Genomic DNA, 24136 nt, shown 5'->3' on the forward strand with positions numbered 1-24136 from the left:
GGGAGGGCACGCCCATGAGTGAAGGGGCCCACTCCATGGGAATTGATGAATGTGTATTTGCCCAAGCAAAAGAAGGAGCTTGAAGAGTACATCAACTCATTAAAGCGGAAATGAGAGAACTATGGAGTCACTATTATGTGCAATGGTTGGACTGGACCCACTAGACAGTCCATCCTCAACTTCATGGTCTATTTTGATGGCAAGACCATCTTCTTAAAGTCAGCATCCAAGGAGAGAAAGGATGCAATATACATATACAAGTTGTTGAAAGAAGTTGTGGAAGAAGTAAGGCCACAAAACATTGTCCAAGTAGTGACGGGCAACGGGAGTAATTTTAAGAAGGCAGAAGAGAAATTGATGAATAGAAAAGGTAAGAGGATGCATATTTACTAGACTCCATGTGCAGCCCATTGCATTGACCTCATGCTTAAAAAAATGGGTAAAAAATCCTTGATAGTGGGTGTGGTCGAGCAAGCAAGACAAGTGACCACATTTGTGTATAACCATGGATATTCTTTACAATTATTAAGGAACAAATGCGGAGGGGATTTGGTGAGGCCTAGCATTACTCGATTTGCCACCAACTACATTGCATTGTAAAGCTTTCAAGATAAGATGGTTGGCTTGAGATCTAAGTTTACTGGCGAGGAGTGGTTTAGTTGGGGAGAGTCGAGTTCACCAGGGGGTAGGGCATAGACTACCATCTCCAGTGACCAATTTTGGCGAGTTGAGAAGGATCATTCTTATATTGGATCCAGTGGTAAGGGTCTTAAAGATGATAGACACAGAGAAGAAGCTGGCCTTGCCACATGTGTATGTTGCCATGCAACTAATGAAAGAAAGAATGAGAGCAGCAGCCCCTAGAGGTGGGAAGGGGTATATCAAAATCATTGAGGACCAATGGGAGAAGCACTTATCCCATCCACTATATAAAGCTAGTGAGTTTTATACTTTTATATGTTTAGTCCAAGATATTTAATTTACATTCAATTTACAATTTTACATATTCATAAACACTGACAAATTATTTATGGAATTTTCAGCATACTATCTCAATCCAAGGTATCAATACAAGTATAACTTTGGGCTGGATGATGCACTGATAGAAGCAGTGGAGTTAGTGGTGGCAAAATTGGTCCCTAAATCTAAGGAGCAGTCAAAATGCAACAATGAAGTGAGAGTTGGTACTTGGTACTTACTTATTAATAGTAGTTTACTATATTGTGTACTAATCCAAGGGATGTTCGAAATGAACATAGATAAAGGTCTTCAGGGTTGGTAGTTTCAATCGTGAAGCTGTAATGAATAGTAAACAAACCGCAGACCCTAGTAGGTCCACTACATTATTTGTCATGATATCATCTTGTCTCCATTTAAATCATGTGCCTATAAATCATCCTAATATTCTAAACTTCTAATGCAGGCGAATGGTGGGTCCTTTATGGGAAAAATGCGCCTCACTTAAGAATGGTACCAATCAAGGTGCTATCTCAAACTTGTTCCGCCTCCAGATGCAAGCACAACTAGAGTACATTCTCACTCATCCACAGCAAGAGGTGGAACCGACTGGGTCATAAACAATTAGAGCAGTTGGTGTTTGTGCATTACAACATGAGATTGAAGATGAAGCACATACACCAAGCCATAGAGGATGATAACGTGCCAATCGAACTTCCCAATGTTTTCCAGATTGACTTAGATGAGGAGGAGGATCACCTACACCAGTGGGTGAGGGATTGAGGTGAGCCAATTATGGATCAGGCAGGGGGTAGGCCGGACCAGAGATAGCTACTCAGATGGGTACTGACGTAGATGAGTATATGTCGTCTCACGAGGGTCGTGTGCGTTTACACACCCCGACCTTTCGAATCTCAAGTTAGTGGAGTTGACAAGGAGAACCCTGAGTTGTCAGGTTCGGGTATTGGCAGTGGTGATGATGATGGTAGTGATGGTGATCATGGTGATGGTGATCATAGTGATGATGGTGATAGGGATGATTGAGATGATCATGGGGGTATACACGAGAGGTATCACTACCAGAGGAGCCAGAGCCTGAGCTTGAGCCTGTACGCTTCACAGGAGAGACTCAGTACACTCATACCATACAGGATGAGGACCATGGTGGACTTGCCTACAAAAGAGGCTCACGTGCCTGATTCACACCTTCAGCTGGGGACCAGCAAGATAGCATGGATGACACGATCAGGAGCTTGAGTGCTTGACCGACAATATTGGAGGCATGAATATGGAGAGTGGTATTCACCATTGGGGAGCAATGGCGTGCACCATCATCCATATATGGCATGGGGAGCACCAGTTTCGAGTATAGTCACTATACTAGGTATGCTCAGTTTGGGGCCTTTGGGCAGGCCAGCTCTTCATCATCATTGCCCTATGTCTATGAGTATGACGGTCAGTCATACACTGGGTTAGGATTTGTGGAAAGCATCTTTGGGTTCCTAGCCCCTCAACCATACATGTCGGTGCCGGTTCGGGTTCCACGGGCACAATCTAGTAGCGATGGCTCTCGATCAAGTTCCTTACGTTTCGAAGATATATACCCTAGGTTAGGGTACCTCCAGTACGTTGATGATTCAGTTTATAGGACTGTTGTGGACGACTTCGAGCATTACTTCCAGCATAATATGTCATGGCCAGCATTTGTGATTCAATTACAGCAGAGCTTGATTTGACAACAACAACAAGAAGGTTGTTTTGATGATCCGACCTGACATTCATTCAATATTAGCTACTCTCAAATGGTAGGACTTGTTACACACTTACACTTGTATTTGTTTAATCTTTGTCTCTTTCCAAGGTTCCAACAATTATTAACAAACCGTCGAACCATCACCATGTATGATTATGAATATAATGCCTAATGCTTAGATGGTTTGTGGTTTGATGTTTTTTAAATCCTAATGCTTATTTAAATTGTTTTACACCTCTACTTTAATTATATGTATTCTAAATATTGTGTGGAATAGCCGATAGGGTAGACCTCACGAACATCGTAGACTACCAACTTAGGGTCCGAAGTCAAAGTACCATTTTGGGTTCGAATTTATAAAAACTAATGTTTCCATTGTGTTTAGAAGGCCTAAAATAGCATGAATGTCAAGTTTCAGGACCTATCTTGGCCATATGGCCACCAAAACCCACCACCGAATTGAGACGGGAAAAACTAAACCATCTCGCCGAGATCTCGGCAGAACTTGTTTTCATGGCCTGGCGAAACCAGGGGCAAAACCGAGTCCTAAAACCTTGCTCCATCAATCAGGTCAGTAACTCTTTGTTTCTGTCCAGTTATACCTTAAATTTTACTGCTGCAAATCCCTATTTCTTAGTTAATACTGCTAAGAACTAAATTCTGATTTCATATATCACAATCGGACCCTATTCTGAACCTACCTATTGTTTAAGTTCAATCAGACGTCAGAACATTAGAGTCCTATCACTTATAGGATTTCTGATTTTTCTGGTTTGTTTACCTAACATCCAGTTGCTTTTATTGAATTCTGTTTAACTTTATAACTCAGATTATCATTCTAATATTAATTCTGAGTTTTCCCACTGTTGTGGCTTAATTTGATTACATCTACTTGCTGCCCTGAAGTCACCCCAATTACTGCAATCAGTTCGTAGCTCTGGAAAGTCCTATCTCAAATAGGATTCTTCTGTAACTTTAAATCAGACCATTGGATTAACTTCAGGTTTTGATATTCTACTTTTTAATCTGAATAGAATATTTGACCAGCTTTTGGACCATATCTGAACCTTGATTTTCTGTTATTAATTCTCTTTAAATCTGGTTTCAAAACCTGTAATTGTGATTCTGGTTTTCAGCTGAGTTTCTGAACCTTATCCCTTAAGCTTCTGGAAACCCATCACCAGAGAGTAGAGACTTTTCTAAGATGTCCTATCAATATAGGTAATGAGTTGCTAATAATTTTCAGTCCATAGAAGAAGACCTTAAGAATTATATCATCACCTTTCCATGGTTTGACAAACTAGATAACAGGGAAGCTAAAACAATATTACCTATGGTAGTCTTTGAAGAAGTAAGAAGAGCCTGACAATAGATTCTGTGGCAAGACCTTAAGATTGACTCAATTTGAGACTTCACCTTTGGAATGTAGTGTCCAATTTGATGACCTTTGAGGGTTAGAATCCAAGAGACAAGTTAAAACCTTTAGAGAAACGAGATAAAAATTAGATTTTACGAACACCTTGGTCCCCTCCCCCATTACCTCGGAAAACTTCTAGACCAGTATGCTGACTTGAAGGAGACATGACAATGGCAAGCAAAGCACGTAGGCCAATGACTTTGGCTTCACTCGGACTATCCGGCTTCAACAATTCCAGTATCATATGGTTCATGGCAAAATCTAGGTTACTTTCTGCTATTGTAACACAGAACTCAACAAGTTTATCATGCTGCACGTCCTGAGTTAGCATTCCTTTCCTCAAAAGCGTCAGCAATTGTGAGGTCACACTGTCTAGGTAGTCCCATACACGATCTCTGGGTTGGTAATCAGCATAAACGTTCAAGTAGAATCTTACAACTCGATGTAGGCAATCCAAGGCCATGAAGCGATGGTTCTTGTCCTGCATAAGATAACAAATAGATCATATGGATACCAAAAAGAAAGAATGAAGATAAAAGAAGATGCTTAGATCCTTGCAAACTGATAGAACATAGAGAAATAAGAACTAGTTAACAAATTTAAAGGATCACATCAGCCACTGCTGCTTGTCCCACTGTGTTGTCACAAAAGACATTCATTAAGCTTACCCTAAGAAGCTTGTACAGATGTTCCAAGTGAGGACCAAAGTTACTGTTGAACGTTTGAAGATCACCAAGACAGAGAAGAAGGGTCACCAAAGGGTAGCCAACCTAGAAAAAATAAATATATTCTCAGGCTGAGAGGTTTACAGTAATAAATGTCAAAAGGAAATAACCAGGTACAAAGAACTAGTAGCAAAAATGGCCATATATAATTAATGTTTCTACATCAGTGATCAGACTGAATCAACATAGTATGGCTTGAGAGAGCACAAGATAAATCAAGTTTCAGCGGTCCATTTATTTAAATATAAACAGGCCAGGGCAGATTTCACTTGACTTCTTTAGGTTTGACACAGGATAAGTTCAGTATTGGGGGGGGGGGGGATATGAAAGCCACAAGACAAAATAAAAACATGATCTCACGAAGTGAAACTATCATAAGACCATATATGACGTTATGAATAGATACCTAGGTAATAAAGTATGATTTTCCAACAACACAGATATCACTTACAGGAAAAGGTATATAATTATGTGGTTTAAAAAGTCAATATCCTATATGAATTCGTGGAGAAATAAGAACATCCACAAGAAGAGGAGCGTACATAGAGAAAGTGTGTAAAAATACCTTCAAACCCACTTGGTTGGGAAAGCTGTAATTCAGGGAGGCTACAAAGCTTATCTTCATAAGAGGATTTTCATTTTTCAAAGCTTCTGCGCACTTCAAAGAATTCATTGAATTCAAAGTGTATGGAAGTGAGACCATATCAGTTTTGGAAGATTACTGATGTGTATATGATCCATGAAGGCTATCAAAGGAAGGTGTAATACGTCCAAGAACAATATGAATGGTCAGCATTACCGAAGTACAATCCAGTGCACAGCTGTGAATCTTTACAATTAGAAAAGGTAAGGAAGGCTCATTTTGAAGGTCGGTTTCATTTCAAATAATCCAAGTGTTGGTCCATTGTTTCTTAGGACTTTGAGCAGTCGAGATTTTTCATATCCTAATTTTATTTGACTGGGATATTTTCTCCACTATGGGTGCCCCTTGGTTTTGGGTAGTTGGTGAGGAGGGAAGAGATCCCATTTCTAGGAAGGGATAAGAAAGACTTTGTGACCAATTAGCCCCATATGTTTTGGGGTTATGGAAGGAAAAAAAACACCAGAATATTTGAGTAGCAGACCGCAAGAGGATATATATAGAAGTGTTTTGTGCTTTTTCCTTTTTTTTTCGTTCCTTTCATTGGACATTGCATGGCCTGTGTTCTGCATAGTTATCACGACGTCTGGGCAACCAAGGCGTTAGAGGGGGACTGGATGCAAGGCGACACCAACAAGATGACCAATGCGTCCATCTAGGCGACCAAGGCACCTAGACACCTAGGCTAGGCAACGCTTTGACAACTATGATGTTCTGCATGATTTTGCAAACTATTCAACAAGGAAAGCTTAGAAAGGATGCAATCATACAAATATACAATTAGCAAAAGCATAAGTATTATAAAGCAGAGAGCATAGTTGTCAAGGCGGCACCTAGATGCCTTGTTAATGTCGCCTTGGGTCTCCTAGACACCGTGACAACTATAGCAGAGTGAGACTATATATTATTCAATTATACAACCACATGAACTTTGATCTTATATCCATCAAGAAGTGATTGCACCCAAAAAATATGCAAAAAATACATATACTTCTCCAAGGTATAAGAAACAATTGTAGATAAGGTAGCTTTTCTTCAAGATTACAAGATGGCCAAGATCTTCCAATTTTAAAAGAAGAGAGATTCACAAAACCCACTTACAGTTATGTGTTTGCTCTGTTTCTCCATCCAATGCATAAGCTGCACTCTTATCCGAGCAACAGCTTCATACCATAGAGTAAGGGCAGGATCCACACCAGAAGGTGGCCACTGGCCTTTTCCACCATCTGCAAGTGGAGCTAGAATGCTTGAAAGCATATTACATAGCGCATGGTGGAGTTCACTTTTCCTCTTATGTGGAGCACGATTAAGTGGGTTCGCCTTCGCCACAAAGGAAGCCGATGCATTCAGTCCACCCTCGGTCTTAACCTAGCAATTAACTGGTGGTTACATTCTCGGTTCAATGCACATTAAAAAATGACTTCTGGAGTTTTGGTACACATACCCCCAGCTTAAGATAGCGCATCCCATTGATGATACTAAGTGTTTCACTTCGGGCAACACTGGTGTCGATGCGACGAGTATTGAGTTCCATGAAAAAGCGCTCAGTGACAGAACTAAACCTACAAGGGAAGATATTTCAAGAATAGTCAGATCTCAGGGTGATCGAAAAAAATAAAAGGGCGCAAAGCTAACTCTGGATGCAAACATCTAATAATACTTGCACGAGAAACGTCACTTTACACACTGAATTAATACTCTGAATATCACTTAATGAAAATAGCATGTGGAAGATTGCAACCTGATTGTTGATAAAGCACCAAGGAGTTGAGCAACTAGGTCTAGAAGTAGGCCTCTCAAATCAACCAATGACGGGTATTCAATCTGGCTTACAACTCTGCATATAGTGAGCATCCAGTTAATGCCTAGAAATAATTATGAGAAAATGATAATCCCTTGAGTACTACAATCTACATGGTTCTCCAGAAAAAAAACAAGATAAAAGAATTCATAACTCAGTGTGGATCTTCAAACATAGTCCAGACAATTGACTCTGTCATGCTTAAGTAATTGAATGATTGAAAGAATAAACCATAACAAAAATAAACCGGTACTGTGCTAAATGTTATACCAAAGCAGGTAATTGCAAAGAATTAATTTCTCCAAGAGGCGCAAGATACAGTTTACAATATCCAAGTTACCTTTTTCTCCTTGTTGTTAGAAGTTGTCGATGTTAAAGGGGGAGGGAGTCGTGAATTAGCGCTAGAACTAATTCACAATTCCCTCTTAGGGGTGTTTTGGTCTTTTGGTTTCTACCCTATTGAAACCTATTAATATTAATGACTTGGCGGCAGTCTAATTTACAGCTGTGACTCCACCTTGCACAGCAGCTCTTCTTCCTCCTCCTCTCTTCTTCTTCTTCCTTCTTTCTACTTCTCTTCATAAATATTACATTATTTATATATAACTAGCAATTAATAGTGTTACATTTCTAGTACCCACCCCCCCCAAAAAAAAAGTGCTTCATCACCTGGCATTATTATTTTCCTGTTTGGTACATAGTCTCCACGTCCTTATCTGCGTGATGAATGCACTGACAGCAACTCAACTGGTGCATGAATCAGACAAAGCTGATTACTGTTTTGCTGTTTTAGAAATAGGAAAAGGATCTTTGCATTACCCAAGTATGAATGGGTACCTAGGTGGCCGAACTAGTCGTGCACGTGGAAGAATGGGATGGGATGGCATGTAGTACTAATTCAATCATATACCCTCCATGTATTGGCATGCACCCTGTTCATAGTCCATAAATTAGTATGACCCTCTTGGTAGTCCTGGATTTTCAAAACTTTATTTTGCCATATGGCTAAATCCATTTGAGCTGTAATTTGACATGTCGCAAGGACCTCGGCATCTACCTGTCCACAAAATCTAGGCCCCATCCTAGCTACCACATGGCAGATACCTGGGCTGTCCAGGGAGCCCTTCCTCAGTGGGCCATCAGGAAAATGAAAACCCATGCTCTTAGAGATATTCATGTTCACAAGAAGAATCAATGTTGCAGGAACACAATTTAAAAAAAAAATTTCAAGGAGGACATCAAGGGTCTTTTTTTCATGCATTCTATATCATTCTAGGAGCCATGGCCACTGCTCCACCCATAACCACAATACGAACAGCCGTTAGATACAAAAATAACAACAATGACAGCAACAAAGAGCATGAGAGAGGAGACACTGACATAAGATAGAGCCTAAGAGGCTAAGATAGAGGTCTCTGAGGCAAACCAAATGAGAAAAAAAACAATCAGATCTGAACAGAATCTAATCTGATCGAGCACATCCCATATATATAGACTCTTCATTTAAAAAAAAAAAGGGCAAGAGATCTCTACTTGGTCGCATGGTCTCTATACAAGCGTCTGGGCCAATGGGTGAGCAACCCTAGATATCTACCCAAGGGGCAGAGGCATCATCTCACGGTGCCCTGTGAGAGGGCGTAGGAAACACCACCAGGTAGTGATCTTTTTCCCACAAAAAAAAGAAGAGGTAGGAAACGTCTCATATTTCATACTAACCTCCAAACTCACATTGCTTATGTGCTCGGTGGTGGTTGTTAGGGTTGACATAGAGGGTCTAATTTCTAACAAAGGTGTGAGTCTCACCCAACATCTCTTTAAAATTACTAAACTACCCAATCCAATATTAGTTTATTTCACCCTATTTTGGATGCGTCTTAAATGATATGACTAAAATACCTTCTTTGGATAAGGGGGGAAAAAAACAGGCAGTGCAGCCATGCCTGCCATGCCCACAGCCATGTGTGCGGCAGTGCAGCAATGTCTGCCATGCTCACAGCCTTGTGCGCAGCAGTGCAGCCATGCCCACAACCATGTGCCTGCCAGTGCAGTCACGCCGCAGCCATGTGCCGGACAGTGGAGTCATGCCCGCAGCCATGTGTGCGGCAGTGCAGCCATGCCCGCAGCCATGTGCCAAGCAATGCAGCCATGCCAGCAGCCTTGTGCACAGCAGTGCACCCATGCCTGCAGCCTTGTGCCGCGGCAATGCCACCATGCCCGCAGCGTTGGGATTGTGATGGTATGTGATGTGATCAGATGATCCTCATCCTAAAAGCTACTCATGTCAGACAGGAGAAGGGGGACCAAACAGGTCAACAGATATTTTCAACACAAAATGTTTGACCCAAAAATTTCTCTAAATGTGCATGACATCATTTAATAAATGGTAGGATGACATTCTTGCCACCTTTGGGTTCTGTTAATGTTGAAAAATTAAGGGGGGGCAACAGTGGCCTCTGATTCAACACTTGAGTAGTGAAAAGCTGTAGACTAGCGTAGTGACATGTTTTCCTGTCACGTAAGGACAAAACAACTTTGTTTCTTGCTTCTGTTGCATCTAATGAAAATTCTTCAGCATTACTGTAGGATCGTATAGGCAACCCAAGAGGGGGTGAATTAGGTACTGCAGAATCTTAGCCCAATTTCAATTTCTTATCGCGCTCTCTCAAAACTCCAACGATTCGTTAGTTAAACAAATACACAATAAAGTAAATGGAAGAGATAGGGAAAGAAGAGAGAATGCACACCAATTTTATAGTGGTTTGTCACGGCCTCAATACCGTCCTACGTCTACTCTCCAAACCAGCCCCCAACTTGGAAATTCACTACAAAATCTCCTTGCAGGGTAGGAGAAACACCCTCACATAATGATCACCTCGAGATCAAACCCACAATGGTTTCCAGAATCTATCAACCTTTCACAATGATCATTCCGTGACCAATCACACAAGAATTAGGGCCTCAATATCCTTCATCACAAATCATTATAAAAGTGATAACAATGGCCGAAAGGCCAAAAGACAAGATACCCCTTCTTTAGGCAGATTAGCAAGTTGAAGCTCATACAATCTGATCCCTTTGCTCAGATGCTCATATGCTCATATGTTCATATGAATCTCCAATTGAAGCTCAATAGCACTCGATCAATAGTTCATATGATTCGCAAATTTAAGCTTTACTTGGACTTTGGATTTTCAAGTTTTATTCCAGGACAGTTTTCCCACAATTGCCCAAAGTCTCTTTCTTTTAAATCCCATATGTTTTTCTATTTATAGGGAAAGTTCCAACAATAAAAAATAAAAATAAAAAAAAACTAGTCGTTATGTTAACAGACTAATTTTTCAAACACCGATCGACCTCTTGCACAAAGTTGGTCGGCCGCTATCATGTAGACTGAAAATGAACACCTCTCGGACATTCACCGGCAGATGGTCCGGTCTGCCGCCATATCGACCGTCTACGATAAGAAGTTCTCAATAACCACCGGTCTCGGTACCGGTCGACCGTTCATCCTAGCATCCAGTCAGCCGCTCAATCAACCGCCAGAGCCATTTTAGGCCTTATACCAATTTTAGCTCAAATCACTTGGACATATCTTCCAGTTAAAACCCATATCACGCCAAGTGAACCAAAATAAGGTCCAACAAAAATTACCAGAGGGCTAAATCAAGATCAATATGAATATCACCCATTAGGTCCATTTTGACTTGGTTAGTCTACACTATCCTAGGTATTCCAATTTAAGTCCTTTTAGGTGATTAGTTGAGCTTGCACACAGGATCATTACATCCTAGGATCATCTAGATAACTACAAGATGAAAACCAAAACCTAGGAATGCACTCAAGCAAACAAAATAAATCTTCCAGTTTTGGTTAGAGTTGCTTGAATCCTCATCGATAGCTAGACTAGATCTTCAAGTTTCTACTCCACGGCTCCACCACTCCATGACAAAGTCTCTTGAGCAGCTTGATATATTCTAGGTTGATGCTTGGGCTCAAGAACACACTTCACAATGCTTGGAACCCGCATACTCATTAAAGAACTTGGAAGAGCAAAATAGCTTTTCACACACGAATAGAATGTAATTACCAAAACATAAAAGCCATTAAAAATCACAGATTGTACTCGTGGCAACCTTTGCCTCGACAATTACTCATCTTGACAGGAAAGAGAAAATGAAGCTTAGGATGATGCTGAAATTTTGCATACAAGGAACATACAGTTGATGATAATAGTAGAAAATGCAAGTTAGAGATATTAAACATCAACATAAATACAGCCTCACCTGTCAGCATTGATTAGCCAATCAAACACAAAATTTTCAAGCCCCGACCATAGTTTCTCTGAAATAGTGACTAGACGATGTCATTTGAATAGCAAGAATTAAAATCTGACACAAGAAGCAACATATATAAAATAAAAAACACCTGTAAGCCCCTCCTGTGGGCAGCACTCCACAAAACGAATACATGCTGAGCAAAATATGCATTCCACTGCAAGCTGGGCTCCACACAGGAACCTCATTAGTATTGGAGAAAAATAAATGGACAGCTTTTCTAGACAAGAAAACCAAAGAATGATATGCATAAGGAGAGGATTATGTGTCCATGATTCATATGGGTCCAAAAGTTAACGGAAACAATCCAACCCCAATCCAATTGGTCTGACCAATTCTAATTTGGGCTAAGCTTAGAGATCTAACTTTGGCCTTAACTTCTAATCCACCTTGGATTTCCGACAATGGGAGGTGGAAGGAGATTCATCACATTATCAAGCTTATGAGGATGCAGAGGTCATGGAGGCTGTCTTGTCTTATAAGGGAGCCAGGCCTCTGCTTCATCTATCAATAACAATTCCTCTACAAGGCCTTCACTTAGGCTCCATCTGGTAGCAAGCAATGGGAAATGAAGGGAAGTGAAATTTATTTTTTTTAATGGCAAATTTTGTAATCATGACTGTATAACCAACTTCAAATATTCCCATGTATGGTAACTACACTTTTTAATTGGAATCTTTATTTTCCAATTCAAAGCCAAGAAATTTGATTGATAACTAAAGTTGACCAACCAGATTTTGAAAATTTTAGGTTAGTAAATGCAATCATTGTTGGTAATGACTACCAAAGTATTCAATTTGTTTATGTTAATATCATTTCCTTTCCTTTAATTTCACTTGCAACCAGACGGAGCCTCAACAATTTCTTTCCAACAGAGTAAGGTAAGAGTGAAGTAATACGGTGGCCCAATCCTAACTGCATAGGGATGCCTCTATGTCTGGTTATGTATTTCAGTATCCCTTGCCTTATTTCACCAATTGTACCTCTTTCCTCTCTGGTTTTATAAAATTTGCTTCAGCCCTCCTGCCAGGGCGGGGAGGACCATCCTAGCTGGTAGAAAACAATTTTTTGCTTTATTAATTGGCAAGGAGAGAAATTTATAAGAGGGAGAAACTAGAACAAGGAGAAAGATAAAACACCCAAATATAAAAAGAAAGCATCATTCCCAAAACTCGAACCCGCACCACTGCGCTGGCAGTAACGAGACTTTTCCATCACACCAAGTGATGACCCTCTAACAAAGCCCAACATATTACAAACAAATGTGTGAGCAAGATGATTGTGCTTTTCTTGTACTGTTTTTTTTGGGTGAATAAAAAATTCATTACCAAAACGAAGAACAAGGGAAAGGAAAAAGGGGGAAATACAGAGGGAGAGGAGGGGGGGAACTACACAACGCCGCGAACCCTAGGAAGGGCCAGAAGGCTGAAGAAGTGATAGAGGTAAGCCCCAGGATACAACAATATGCCTGTTCCTTGGGGAGTCTACAATAGATCTATGACATAACAAGTGAATCTTAGAACTAACATCAAAAAAGATGGCATTCCAAATCATGTCAAGAGAGCGGGATTTGGAAGTCCATCTTCGAAGATTCTGCTCCATCCAAATGTGAGATATAATGGCACCGAACGCAAGCTTACCAACAACATTACACATAGAACTACCAGAGAACAACATATCCATCCAAAGCCACTCCCTAGAGAAGGGCAAAGGTCTCCTACTACGGGGCCAAAAGGAGTCTAAAGGCTTTTTTCCAAACTAAGCAAGCAAATGGGCAAGAGAATAAAAGATGGTTGATGTCCCTTCCAATAAAGGATACAGGAGGGGGAAACAGAAAGCTGGCAGTGTAGGAAGAAAGCTTAGGTAGGGAGGCATTGGTTAAAGACTCTCCAACAGTGAAGTTGTGGCGGGGGATGTGACCTTTGAACCACACAAGGTTGTGCCAAGGGACAAGGGGACCACGGTGTCTAACAAAATTCTATGCGGATTTGGAGCTGAAAAGGCCAATATGGGAGGGGAGCCAAAGGATCTTGTCAGAAGGGGAGGATTTTTGGGGGGGGGGGGGGGGAGGGAGAGAGGCTCGGGAGAGGGGAACCAAGAGCCATGGAAGATAATAGAGGAAACCTTGGCAGATTTAGGAATACCTGAGGAGTAAGCTGGGCGGGCTCCTACAAGGCTACAATAGAAAAGAGAACTACGGAATGTCAGTGATCAAGCTAGAGGGAGGTAGAAGTCCCATTAGCGATCTTGAAGATAACTCTTCTTGTACTTTATATATTAATATATCTTATCACCAAGATCATTGCTAAGAATGTTCAAAGGCTATATTGATGACACACCTGTTTAATTAGACAAAGCACTTCCCTCTTTATTAGTATAGCATTTATTTTATAGTCACTGATTACGAACAGCAGCACATAAAGACCACTAATTTGCCACAATCGACAATGAATCAAAAGGAAAAACACTTCAAAGGACATTGTTGGGCTTAGAAGGTCAGCATCTCCTCGCGACCTTGGGACTAACCACTTACCTTACATAAAAAAATAAAGTTGCACCCCACTACCACCAATTGGTTTTAGTGTAGCGGTAAGTGCTTGATCCAAAATATCAACAATTGGTATCAGAGTGTTAAGAGTTTGTGTAGTAAGGGTATTTTAGGAACTAGTTTGTTAACTAGTTGCCTTATATTGTAATTTCTCTTTTTTTACTTTTTACCTCCCTAGAGAGGTGTATGTAATTTCTTTCATATTATTAATGATGTAATATAGGTGTGGAGGAGACATCTCTCCAACACACAACATTTTACCATCATCTCTCTTATTCTTCTCTTCTCCTTCTTCTCCTTCATCCTCCTACTCTCATCTCACCTCTTTCTCTCTTGTTCTCTTGCTCTCTTGCATTCCCTACATTCTAACTTGGTATCAGAGCGAAGCCTTTGGTTTGAGAGTCGTCCTACCGGTACTCCGCTTCCATTTCTCTCTCTTTGGAACCCTAGGTTTCAAAGGGGTTTAAAAGGAAGAGACCATTGTGTGAAAAACTCAAAGGGACCCATGAGATAAGCTTGGAAGAAGGTCATAGGAACATCAAAAGGAGGTATGTGTAGCAATAGGAGCTCAAAATACTGTTCATGATATTGTTCACGTGAATACTGATTTCGGTGTTGGAATGGCTCCCTCTCTCTTATGTAGCTGTTGATGAAGCTGGGGTAGGGCTCATTTGAATGGCCCTAGGCCCCTCTATCACTTCCACAGGCCCTTGGTTCTTGAAGAGAAGGGTTGTGGAACCACAACTCAATTATCTACTGTTCAAAAGGTACCGCCAGTTTTTTCCTCTCTTTTTTGGTTTCTACTCCGTTGAACAATATTGGGAATGGAGCTGGGCTTGCTAGAGTCGCCCAAGGGGTGGCTTTCAACCCCCCAAGGCCTTGGTTACTAAAGAGGTGAGTTGGTGGAGCACAACTCATCCTCCTCCAAGCAGCCAGGACTGTCAGAATTGTGTTGTTGCCCTATTTTTTGCTCGGAATGCAATGTATGGTGCCTTTCAGCAATGCAATGGTTGTGGTATGCCTCATATGGTTGTTTGAGTTGTTATGAGATGTTGTTACCCTTTGGAGGGTTTGTTTGAGTGAAATTCTTCACATTTGGAGCTTGTGTTTTGCTTGCTGGATTTTTTTCTCTCTCGAAGTTAGACTGTGTATTTGGGTTGAGTGTGATCTCCCAATTTGATTTGGATATTGTTTTTACAAAGAGGCAATGCTTGGTGTTATTGAGGAATGTTGTTTGAGCTTCCCTAATGGTGTGTGATGAAGCTATACTTTCAAGATTGTCGTGGTGCTGAATTTCTTTGAGATGTTTGCCTTTTTTGGTTGCTGGACTATGTTCACTAGTGTTTGAAAACCTTTTTTGGGTTGAGAATATACTCCCATTTGAATTTGGATATTACCCCCATCTTGTAAGTGTGTTTCTTCAGCCTGTCTAGATCAGTAAATCGATAGAGGTTGTTTGGAGAAGTCTTACTTGAGAAGAACTGTCTCTGTTTGGGTAGAGTGTGTACTCCCCATTGGGTTTGGGTATCATCCCCACTTTTTTGTGTATTCCTACATTATGTCAACTATTGGAGGAAGAGTCCTGGTTCCACCCCAAGGAAATGATAGGGATAGATTCAGCTGTGACGACCGTGGGAAATCTGGACATACTAGAGAGAGATGTTAGATACTTTATGGCTGTCCCCCTGGTATACAAGGCAGCAGAAGAGGGGGAGCCAGAGCATGTACTTTGATGACTAAGGTTGCATCTATGGGATCTCCATATGGACTACAGACAGACACCAGATCTCTTACTCAGGATGATATTGCAACACTATGCCGGATGATGTCTTGACTAGGCCACTCTTCCACTACTCCTACAGAGTTAGATTCTTCGGCCTCAGCCTTACAGGCCTCTACATCTACACCCTCTTGGGTCATTGACTCTGGTGCCACAGACCATATGACTGGAATGTCTAAGTGTTATGATTCCTACAACATTTGTTCTGGTAGGGATAAGGTTAGAATTGATGATGGTTTCCGTTCTTCTATTTCTAGTACGGTTACTGTTCAAGTCGCTTCTTCTATTTCTCTTGACTCTGTTCTTCATGTCCATAACTTTGCCACTAACCCGCTATTTGTAAGTTATCTAACCAAATACTTGAATTATTTCAATTCATTTGTTGATGATTATTCTCAATCCACTTGGACCTTCTTGATGAAGCATAAAAGTGATGTCTATGATGCCTTTAAAAATTTCTATCAGATGGTTCTTACTTCTTACTAAGTTTGAAACTAAAATCAAAGTCGTTCGTTCTGATAAAGGAGGGGAGTACAAGTATGGTGGCCTCCAAAACTTTTTCACTAATAATGGCATTATCCATCAGGTAGCTTGTGTTGTTGAATGTTGACACAACCCAACAGAATGGGGTAGCTGAGAGGAAAAATCGCCATTTATTGGCGGTCACTAGGAGTCTTTTATTTGGCATGCACGTTCCTAAAACCTTTTGGTTTGAAGCTCTTCTCACTGCTGCCTTTTTAATCAATCGCATGCCCACTAAACTTCTTGGTTCCAAATCCCCTTTGGAAACATTGTCTCCCCACACTTCTGCTTTCTCTCTTCCTCCCAAGGTTTTTGGGTATGTGTGTTATGTCCATGTCAATAAATCTGCTAGGACTCAACTTGACCCCAAGGCACCCAAATGCATTTTCCTTGGATATTCCTCCTCTACCAAGGGATATAAGTGCTACCATCCCTCTTCACGACGGCGACTTCTCTCCAAAGGTGTCACCTTCTTTGAATCTATACCTTTCTTTACTCCTTTTCATCAACATCCTCTTCAAGGGGAGCATAGTGGGAATGAAGAGGTTGTTGATATCCCTTTCCTCCTACCTTTGCCTACTCCGTTTCTATTTGAAATTGGGAAACACAAAGAAGGGGCTGTTGTGGAAGAAGGGGTTGTTATTGATATTGATACTCATTCAGGTGTTGATGCTAGCAATGATAAAGAGTCTGTTGTGTACAAAAGAGGTGAAAGCTTGAAAGGAAAGGGTAAGAAAACCTGCCAAGAGTCCTCTTTGGATCCACATCTTGAGCTCCATCCTCCTCAATCAAGTGATATCTCTTCTCTTCCTTCTAATTTAGACCTTCCTATTGTTGTTAGAAAAGGGAAGAGAGTTTACACTAATCCTATTGCCCAGTTTGTTTCCTATGATGCTCTCCCTCTTATAGGTCTTGCTTTTATTGCTGCCCTCTCCTCTGTTTCCATTCCCAAGAATGTCACTAAGGCTATATCTAACCCAAAGTGGAAGCAAGCTATGTCTGAGGAAATGATGGCTCTTGAAAGAATGGTACTTGGAAACTGGTAGATCTTTCCAGGGGGGGAGTTCCAATTGGATGCAGGTGGGTCTACCCAATCAAGTATCGGTCAGATGGTGCGATTGAGAGGTATAAGGCAAGGTTGGTAGCCAATGGGTATAATCAGGCGTACGGGATTGACTATCAGAAGACATTTGCTCCTGTAGTTAAGCATAATTCTACAAGGGTCCTCTTATCATTGGCAGCAAATAGAGACTGGCCACTATATCACTTGGATGTGAAAAATGCTTCCTCCATGGTGACTTACAAGAGGAAGTATACATGCAGCCCCCTTCTGGCTTTAAGTTCCATTCAGCTAAAGGGAAGGTGTATCTCCTCAAGAAGGCTTTATACGGTCTAAAACAGTCCCCAAAAACTTGGTTTGAGAGGTTCAGGCAAGCTATTATGAAGAATGGGTATTCCCAGAGTCAAACTGATCACACCTTATTTACCCGGCATGGGAATGGTACTATTATAGCCTTTATTGTCTATGTTGATGACATTGTAGTGACTAGAGATGACAAAGCTAAGATAGCTAGGCTGAAGACCTACCTGGCTCAACAATTTGAGATTAAAGATTTGGGTCCCTTGAAGTATTTCTTAGGAATTGAAGTATCAAGGTTCAAAAGAGGAATCAACATATGTCAAAGGAAGTTTGTTCTTGATTTGTTGAAAGAGAGAGAGTTGTTGGGCTGCAAACCAGCAAGTTTTCCTATTGAACAGAATGATAAACTAAGAGAAGATTGTGGTCCCTCTCATGTTGATGCAGGGAAGCTAACCTATTTGTCTATGACTCGCCCAAATATTTCTTATGTTGTTGAAGTGGTGAGTCAGTTTGTGCATGCTCCCAAGAGTGGGCACTTGGATGTTGTATACCCCATTCTCAGATACTTGAAGTCCTCTTCAGGGGAAGGACTATTGTATGCCAAGCACAATCACTTGAGAGTCAAGGGTTTCACAGATGCCGATTGGGCTGGATCCATCTCAGACAGAAGGTCTACATTTGTCTATTGCACATTTGTGGGTGGTAATTTGATCACATGGAGAAGAAAAAAACAGCCTATTGTAGCTAGATCCAATGCAGAGGAAGAGTTAAGGGCAATGGCTCATGGCGTTTGTGGACTCATATGGTTGAGATGATTGGTTCAGGAGTTAGGGTTTGAAACTGAAGAACCTATGCGGCTCTACTGTGACAATAAGGCAGCTATGAGCATTGCTCACAATCCGGTGCAACACGATAGAATAAAGCACATCGAAGTGGACCAGTGTTTCATCGAGGAGAAAATAGACTCTAACTGCATTTGCACCTGTTTTGTGAAGACTGGTGATCAATTGGCGAACATCTTCACCAAAGGACTTACTTCTCTTCAGTTTGGTACTCTATTATGCAAACTGGGAATGCATGACATACATTTTGTGTTAGAGTTTATGTAGTAGGGGTATTTTAGGAACTAGTTGCTTTGTATTGTAATTTCTCTTTTTTTACCTTTTACCTCCCTAGGGAGGTGTATGCAGTCTCTTTCATATTATTAATGAAGTAATATAGGTGTGGAGGAGACATCTCTCCAACATACAACATTCTACCATCATCTCTCTTGTTCTTCTCTTCTCCTTCTTCTCCTTCTTCTCCTTCATCCTCCTACTCTCATCTCACCTCTTTCTCTCTTGTTCTCTTGCTCTCTTGCATTCCCTACATTCTAACTCAAAGCCACTGGTTCCCCTAGGAGATAAGTCTAACAACTTCGAGATTAGCACTAAGACTGTATCAGGATGGAAACTAGTGAAGGATATGGCAGCAGGATTCCATATTTGATGGTAAAAGCTACAACTTCTGAAGGATTAAAATGGAGGCTTATCTAACATCTATTGGGTATGGTGTGTGGCTTGCAGTTAAAAATGGATACACTCCACCTACCACAGAGATTGTACTTGAAGCTGAGATGAAAAATGCTGAAAATGATGCAAAAGCCTTGAAAGCACTACAAGATTCTTTGTCTTCAAATGAGTTTACAAGGGTTGCAGGTTGTGCAACTTCCAAGGATATATGGGACAAACTTCAAAGTGTGCATGAGGGTGATGACCGGATAAAGGAAACAAAGCTACATCATTACAGGGTTTAATTTGAAAGTGTTAACAGATTAGAATTAGGCTGAATGCTTGGATGATTAATTCATCCCAAGCACCTTCTTATTTATAAGAATAATAAAATAGTAAAATCTATACATGAGCAATGTGGGACTAAACCACATATACAAAAACAATAAAATAACAAAGGAAAAAGTCCAGAATAGCCCCACGGTATTTTGGCCCATATATTTAACACTCCCCCTCAAGTTGTAGCATATATATCATGCATGCCCAACTTGACTAAGATAGGATGAAACAGCTTGCTACTCAGTCCCTTAGTGAACACATCAGCCAGTTGATCAGTAGACTTCACAAAGGGAACACAAATGAGGCCGGCTTCAAGCTTCTCCATGATGAAATGTCAGTCAACCTCCACGTATTTAGTGCGGTCATGCTGGACAGGGTTGTGAGCAATGCTAATGGCAGCTTTATTGTCACAATAAAGCATCATGGGAAGATGGACAGCAACACCGATATCTTGCAATAATCCTCTAAGCCATAGAAGTTCACAAATGCCTTATGCCATTGCACGAAACTCGGCTTCAGCACTGGACCTTGCCACAACATTCTGCTTTTTACTACGCCATGTGACAAGGTTCCCACCCACAAAGGAACAATAGCCAGAGATAAATTTCCTGCCAGCAGAACCAGCCCAATCAGCATCAGTATAAGCCTCAATCTTAAGATGACTATTGGGAGATAGAAGAATTCCCTTTCTTGGAGCAGACTTCAAATACCTCAAAATACGACGGACTGCATCCATATGAGAGGAATAGGGATCATGCATGAACTGGCTCACCAAACTTACAGCAACTGCTATGTCAGGTCGTGTGTGGGAAAGATAGATTAGTTTGCCCACTAACCGTTGATAACCACCTTTGTCAACAGGCTCATCCTCTTTCTCCCTAAGTTTTGTAGTAGCTTCCATAGGAGTATCCGAAGGATGACACCCTAGCAGCCCTGTCTCAGTCAATAAATCAATGACATATTTTCGTTGGGAAAGAAAGATGCCCCTTGAAGATCGAGCAACTTCTATCCCTAGAAAATATTTTAGAGGACCAAGATCTTTGACCTCAAATTCACGGCCAAGGAGAAGTTTCAAATCCCTGATTGCAGCATCATCATTACCAGTGACCACAATATCATCCACATAGACTATGAGAAGAGTAACCTTGCCACCAACTCGTCTGATAAACAAGGTGTGATCAGCATTGCTCTGCTTGTAACCTGCTGAAATCATAGCCTTATGAAATCTGCCAAACCAGGCCCTAGGTGACTGCTTCAACCTATAAAGAGCAAACTTCAATATACAGACCCTGCCCCTAGTCCTACCATCAGAGAAGCCTGGTGGAATGTCCATATATACCTCCTCCTCAAGCTCCCCATGAAGGAAGGCATTCTTCACATCTAACTGCTGGAGATCCCACCCAAGATTTGCAACACAAGATAATAACTCCCTGACGGTGTTGAGCTTTGCCACTGATGCAAAGGTCTCCTAATAGTCAACCCCATAAGTCTGAGTGAAACCCTTTGCAACCAGACGTGCCTTGTACCTATCCACCGAACCATTTGCCTTCTGTTTGACCACGAAGACCCATTTACATCCCATTGGTTTTTTGCCTGGAGGAAGAGCCACAAGATCCCACGTATTATTTTTATGTAGTGCTCGCATTTCTTCCAACATTACTGCCTTCCACTTTCCATCTGTAGATGCTTCCTGTCAATTGTTAGGAATCAAGATAGAGGAAAGAGAAGATACAAACGCACGAAAAGAGGGAGAAAGAGAGCTATAAGAAACAAAACGAGATATGGGATGTAAAGTGCAAGTCCTAGTACCTTTGCGATGTGCAATAGATAGGTCGGAAGGAGAGGGATTACCAGGAGATATAGGATCCGGGTCTGGAGCCGGCAATTGGATGGGTACTGGTGCTATAGTGGGTTGCAACTGCCCTCTGTTGGATCTACCCCTTGTATAGGTGAGTATGTTCGAGTTGTCAATTCTCTTCTGAAATTCACCAATAGTTCTCTAGACTGGAGTCAGCTCCCCCTGGATAGGAACATTAACAACACTATTTTCTATGGTCTCCCCCTGTAAAGGATTCCCATCAGGTGAGGGAGGAACAGCTAGAGGATGTTGGGCATCAACCAAAATAAGATGGGCAGCATCTAAAGGAGGCTGGGCAGCAACCGTGGGTGTTGGTAAAGGGGTCGTGGGTGTTTGTAAAGAAGGCTGGACAGCAGCCTAAGCAACCTTAGGTAAAAGAATCTCAAAAGACACATCTTCACTAGAACTCTCCCCCCGAAGAGGTGGTGAAGAATAGTAAGAAAGGGACTCATGGAAAATAACATCCATGCTAACCATGGTACGGCGGGAAGGGGGATGGTAACACTTATACCCTTTCTGGGTCGGAGAATATCCCAAGAAAATACAACGGAGCCCCCGAGGTTCAAGCTTGCCTGGAGATATAGTATCTCGAGCATAGCACACACAACCAAACACCTTGGGAGGCACAATAAATGAGGAATCGCCCCTTAAAACATCAGAGGGGCTACAGGAGGCAAGAATCCTAGAAGGCAGCCTATTTATGACCTAGGCCATAGTAAGAACCGCATCCCCCCAATACTGAGAGGGGACATTCCTCGCAAACATCAAAGCCCTGGCCATCTCTAACAAGTGGCGATTTTTCCTTTCTGCCACACTATTCTGGGCAGGGGTATCAACACAACTAGTTTGATGAAGGATGCCATGATCAACTAAATATTTTTGAAATTGGGATTCTATGTACTCTGTTCCATTGTCACTTCTCAATACTTTGAGAGTAGCCTGGAATTGTGTTTGTACCATTTTATGAAAATGCTGAAAACATGAGAAAACCTGATTTTTTGTGTGCAAAAGATACACCCAAGTGTGCCTAGAATGACAATCAATGAAAGAGACAAACCAACGATGACCATTAATAGATGCTTTACGACTGGGGGCCCAAACATCAGAATGCACTAATTGAAAACAAGAAGAACTATGTTTATTTGAAACTGGATAAATTGAACGTGTCTGTTTGGCTAGAACACAAGCCTTACAAAAAAAGTCATCCTTAGTACGAAGGGTGACCAAACTAGGAAATAAATGAGCTAAAATTCCTAAAGGGGGGTGACCTAACCGAGAGTGCCACTGGTAGAGTTCAGAAGAGACCATGGAATTCTGATGTAGCAGAGAAGGCAATGGTGGTAGAGAGAAGCAACCGTCATCAAGCAGGTACAGCCCACCGTGCACTTTACCCAATCCAATCGTCTTCCCAGAGTCCAGATCCTAAAACACACAATGAGAGGGAAAGAAAGTGACTTTACAGTTAAGATCACGAGTAATACTACTAATGGAAAGAAGGTTAGTAGTAAAATTAGGAATGTGCAAAACAGAAGATAAGGGAAGAGAAGAAGTGCAGTTGATGATTCCTTTTCAAGAAATGGAAGAAAGGGAACCATCAGCCACCTTGACCTTGTCTTTCCCAGAAGTGGGAGAATATCTGTGAAACAGACTAGAGGAGCCGGTCATATGATCTGTAGCTCCCGAATCTATGATCCAAGGATGGGAAGCTACAGAAGCACAATGACCTCCAAATGCAATACCTGACCGGGCAAAGTGTGAACTTGAGGGAGCAGAAGAACTGGCAGGAGCTGATGTAGTAAAGGCAGTAGCAGCGGAAGACCTGAGCATACGTAGGAATGCCTGTAGATCATCCTGGGTGTGAGCAGCAACGGAAGACCTGCAATAACAGTCTCAGACTGATGTGCCTTGGTCTTTGTCTTTGTCTTTGTCTTGGCAGCCCTTTTAGCTTAAAAGTCAGCCGGTTTCCCATGAAGTTTCCAGCACTTCTCCTTGGTGTGATAGGGTTTGTGACAGTGCTCACAAACGACAGTCCCGGTGGTAGAATCACCAAGAGAAGCAGTGCTACTAGGTGCAGGAGTGGCAGGGGCAGCAGGCTTGAGAGCTGATCTGTCAGTAATAGGGGGTGCAACATGGCAGCCCGACGGTTCTCCTCAGAGGACACCAAGGCATAAGATTGTTCAAGTGTGGGAAAAGGCTTATGGCCCAACACTTGAACACGAATCTGATCGTACTCCACATTTAAGCCAGCCAAAAAATCATAGACCCTAATCTTGTCCACATGCTTCTTATAGGAGGCAATATCAGTAGCGGAACTTGGGTGAAAGTCAAAAAAGTGATCCAACTGCTGCCAAAGGCTACGCAAAGTAGCATAATATTTAGAGACTGTCAATTCTCCTTGAGTAGTGTGAAGGACCTTCTTCCTGAGTTCATAGACCTGGGCATCGTTGCCAAGCTGCCCGTAGGTCTCCTTGCAAGCAGCCCAAATCTCCGAGGCTGTGTCAAGAAGAAAAAAATTATGCAACAATTCTGTAGTCATAGAGCCAATGAGGTAGGACATGAGAACTCCAATGTTGGCCAGCCACCTGTGATGCAGATCCATCACCAAATAGGGC

At 41.6% G+C, this 24136-nt stretch overlaps 1 protein-coding gene across 1 annotated transcript in view; it reads right to left on the reverse strand.

Annotated features, from left to right (window-relative positions):
* Positions 1-24136, reverse strand: part of LOC122657113 (protein furry homolog) — a 63441-nt gene that overhangs the window by 26016 nt on the left and 13289 nt on the right. Inside the window, exons 5-12 of the mRNA XM_043851892.1 lie at positions 11719-11791; positions 11577-11634; positions 7234-7329; positions 6937-7054; positions 6594-6860; positions 4796-4897; positions 4251-4608; positions 4042-4155 (exon numbers count right to left, since the gene is read on the reverse strand). Coding sequence (XP_043707827.1) covers positions 4042-4155; positions 4251-4608; positions 4796-4897; positions 6594-6860; positions 6937-7054; positions 7234-7329; positions 11577-11634; positions 11719-11791 — 1186 coding nt within the window. The remainder of the gene's footprint in view (positions 1-4041; positions 4156-4250; positions 4609-4795; positions 4898-6593; positions 6861-6936; positions 7055-7233; positions 7330-11576; positions 11635-11718; positions 11792-24136) is intronic.

This window comes from Telopea speciosissima, chromosome 3 (assembly GCF_018873765.1).
Source record: "Telopea speciosissima isolate NSW1024214 ecotype Mountain lineage chromosome 3, Tspe_v1, whole genome shotgun sequence".
Lineage (NCBI taxonomy): Eukaryota > Viridiplantae > Streptophyta > Magnoliopsida > Proteales > Proteaceae > Telopea > Telopea speciosissima.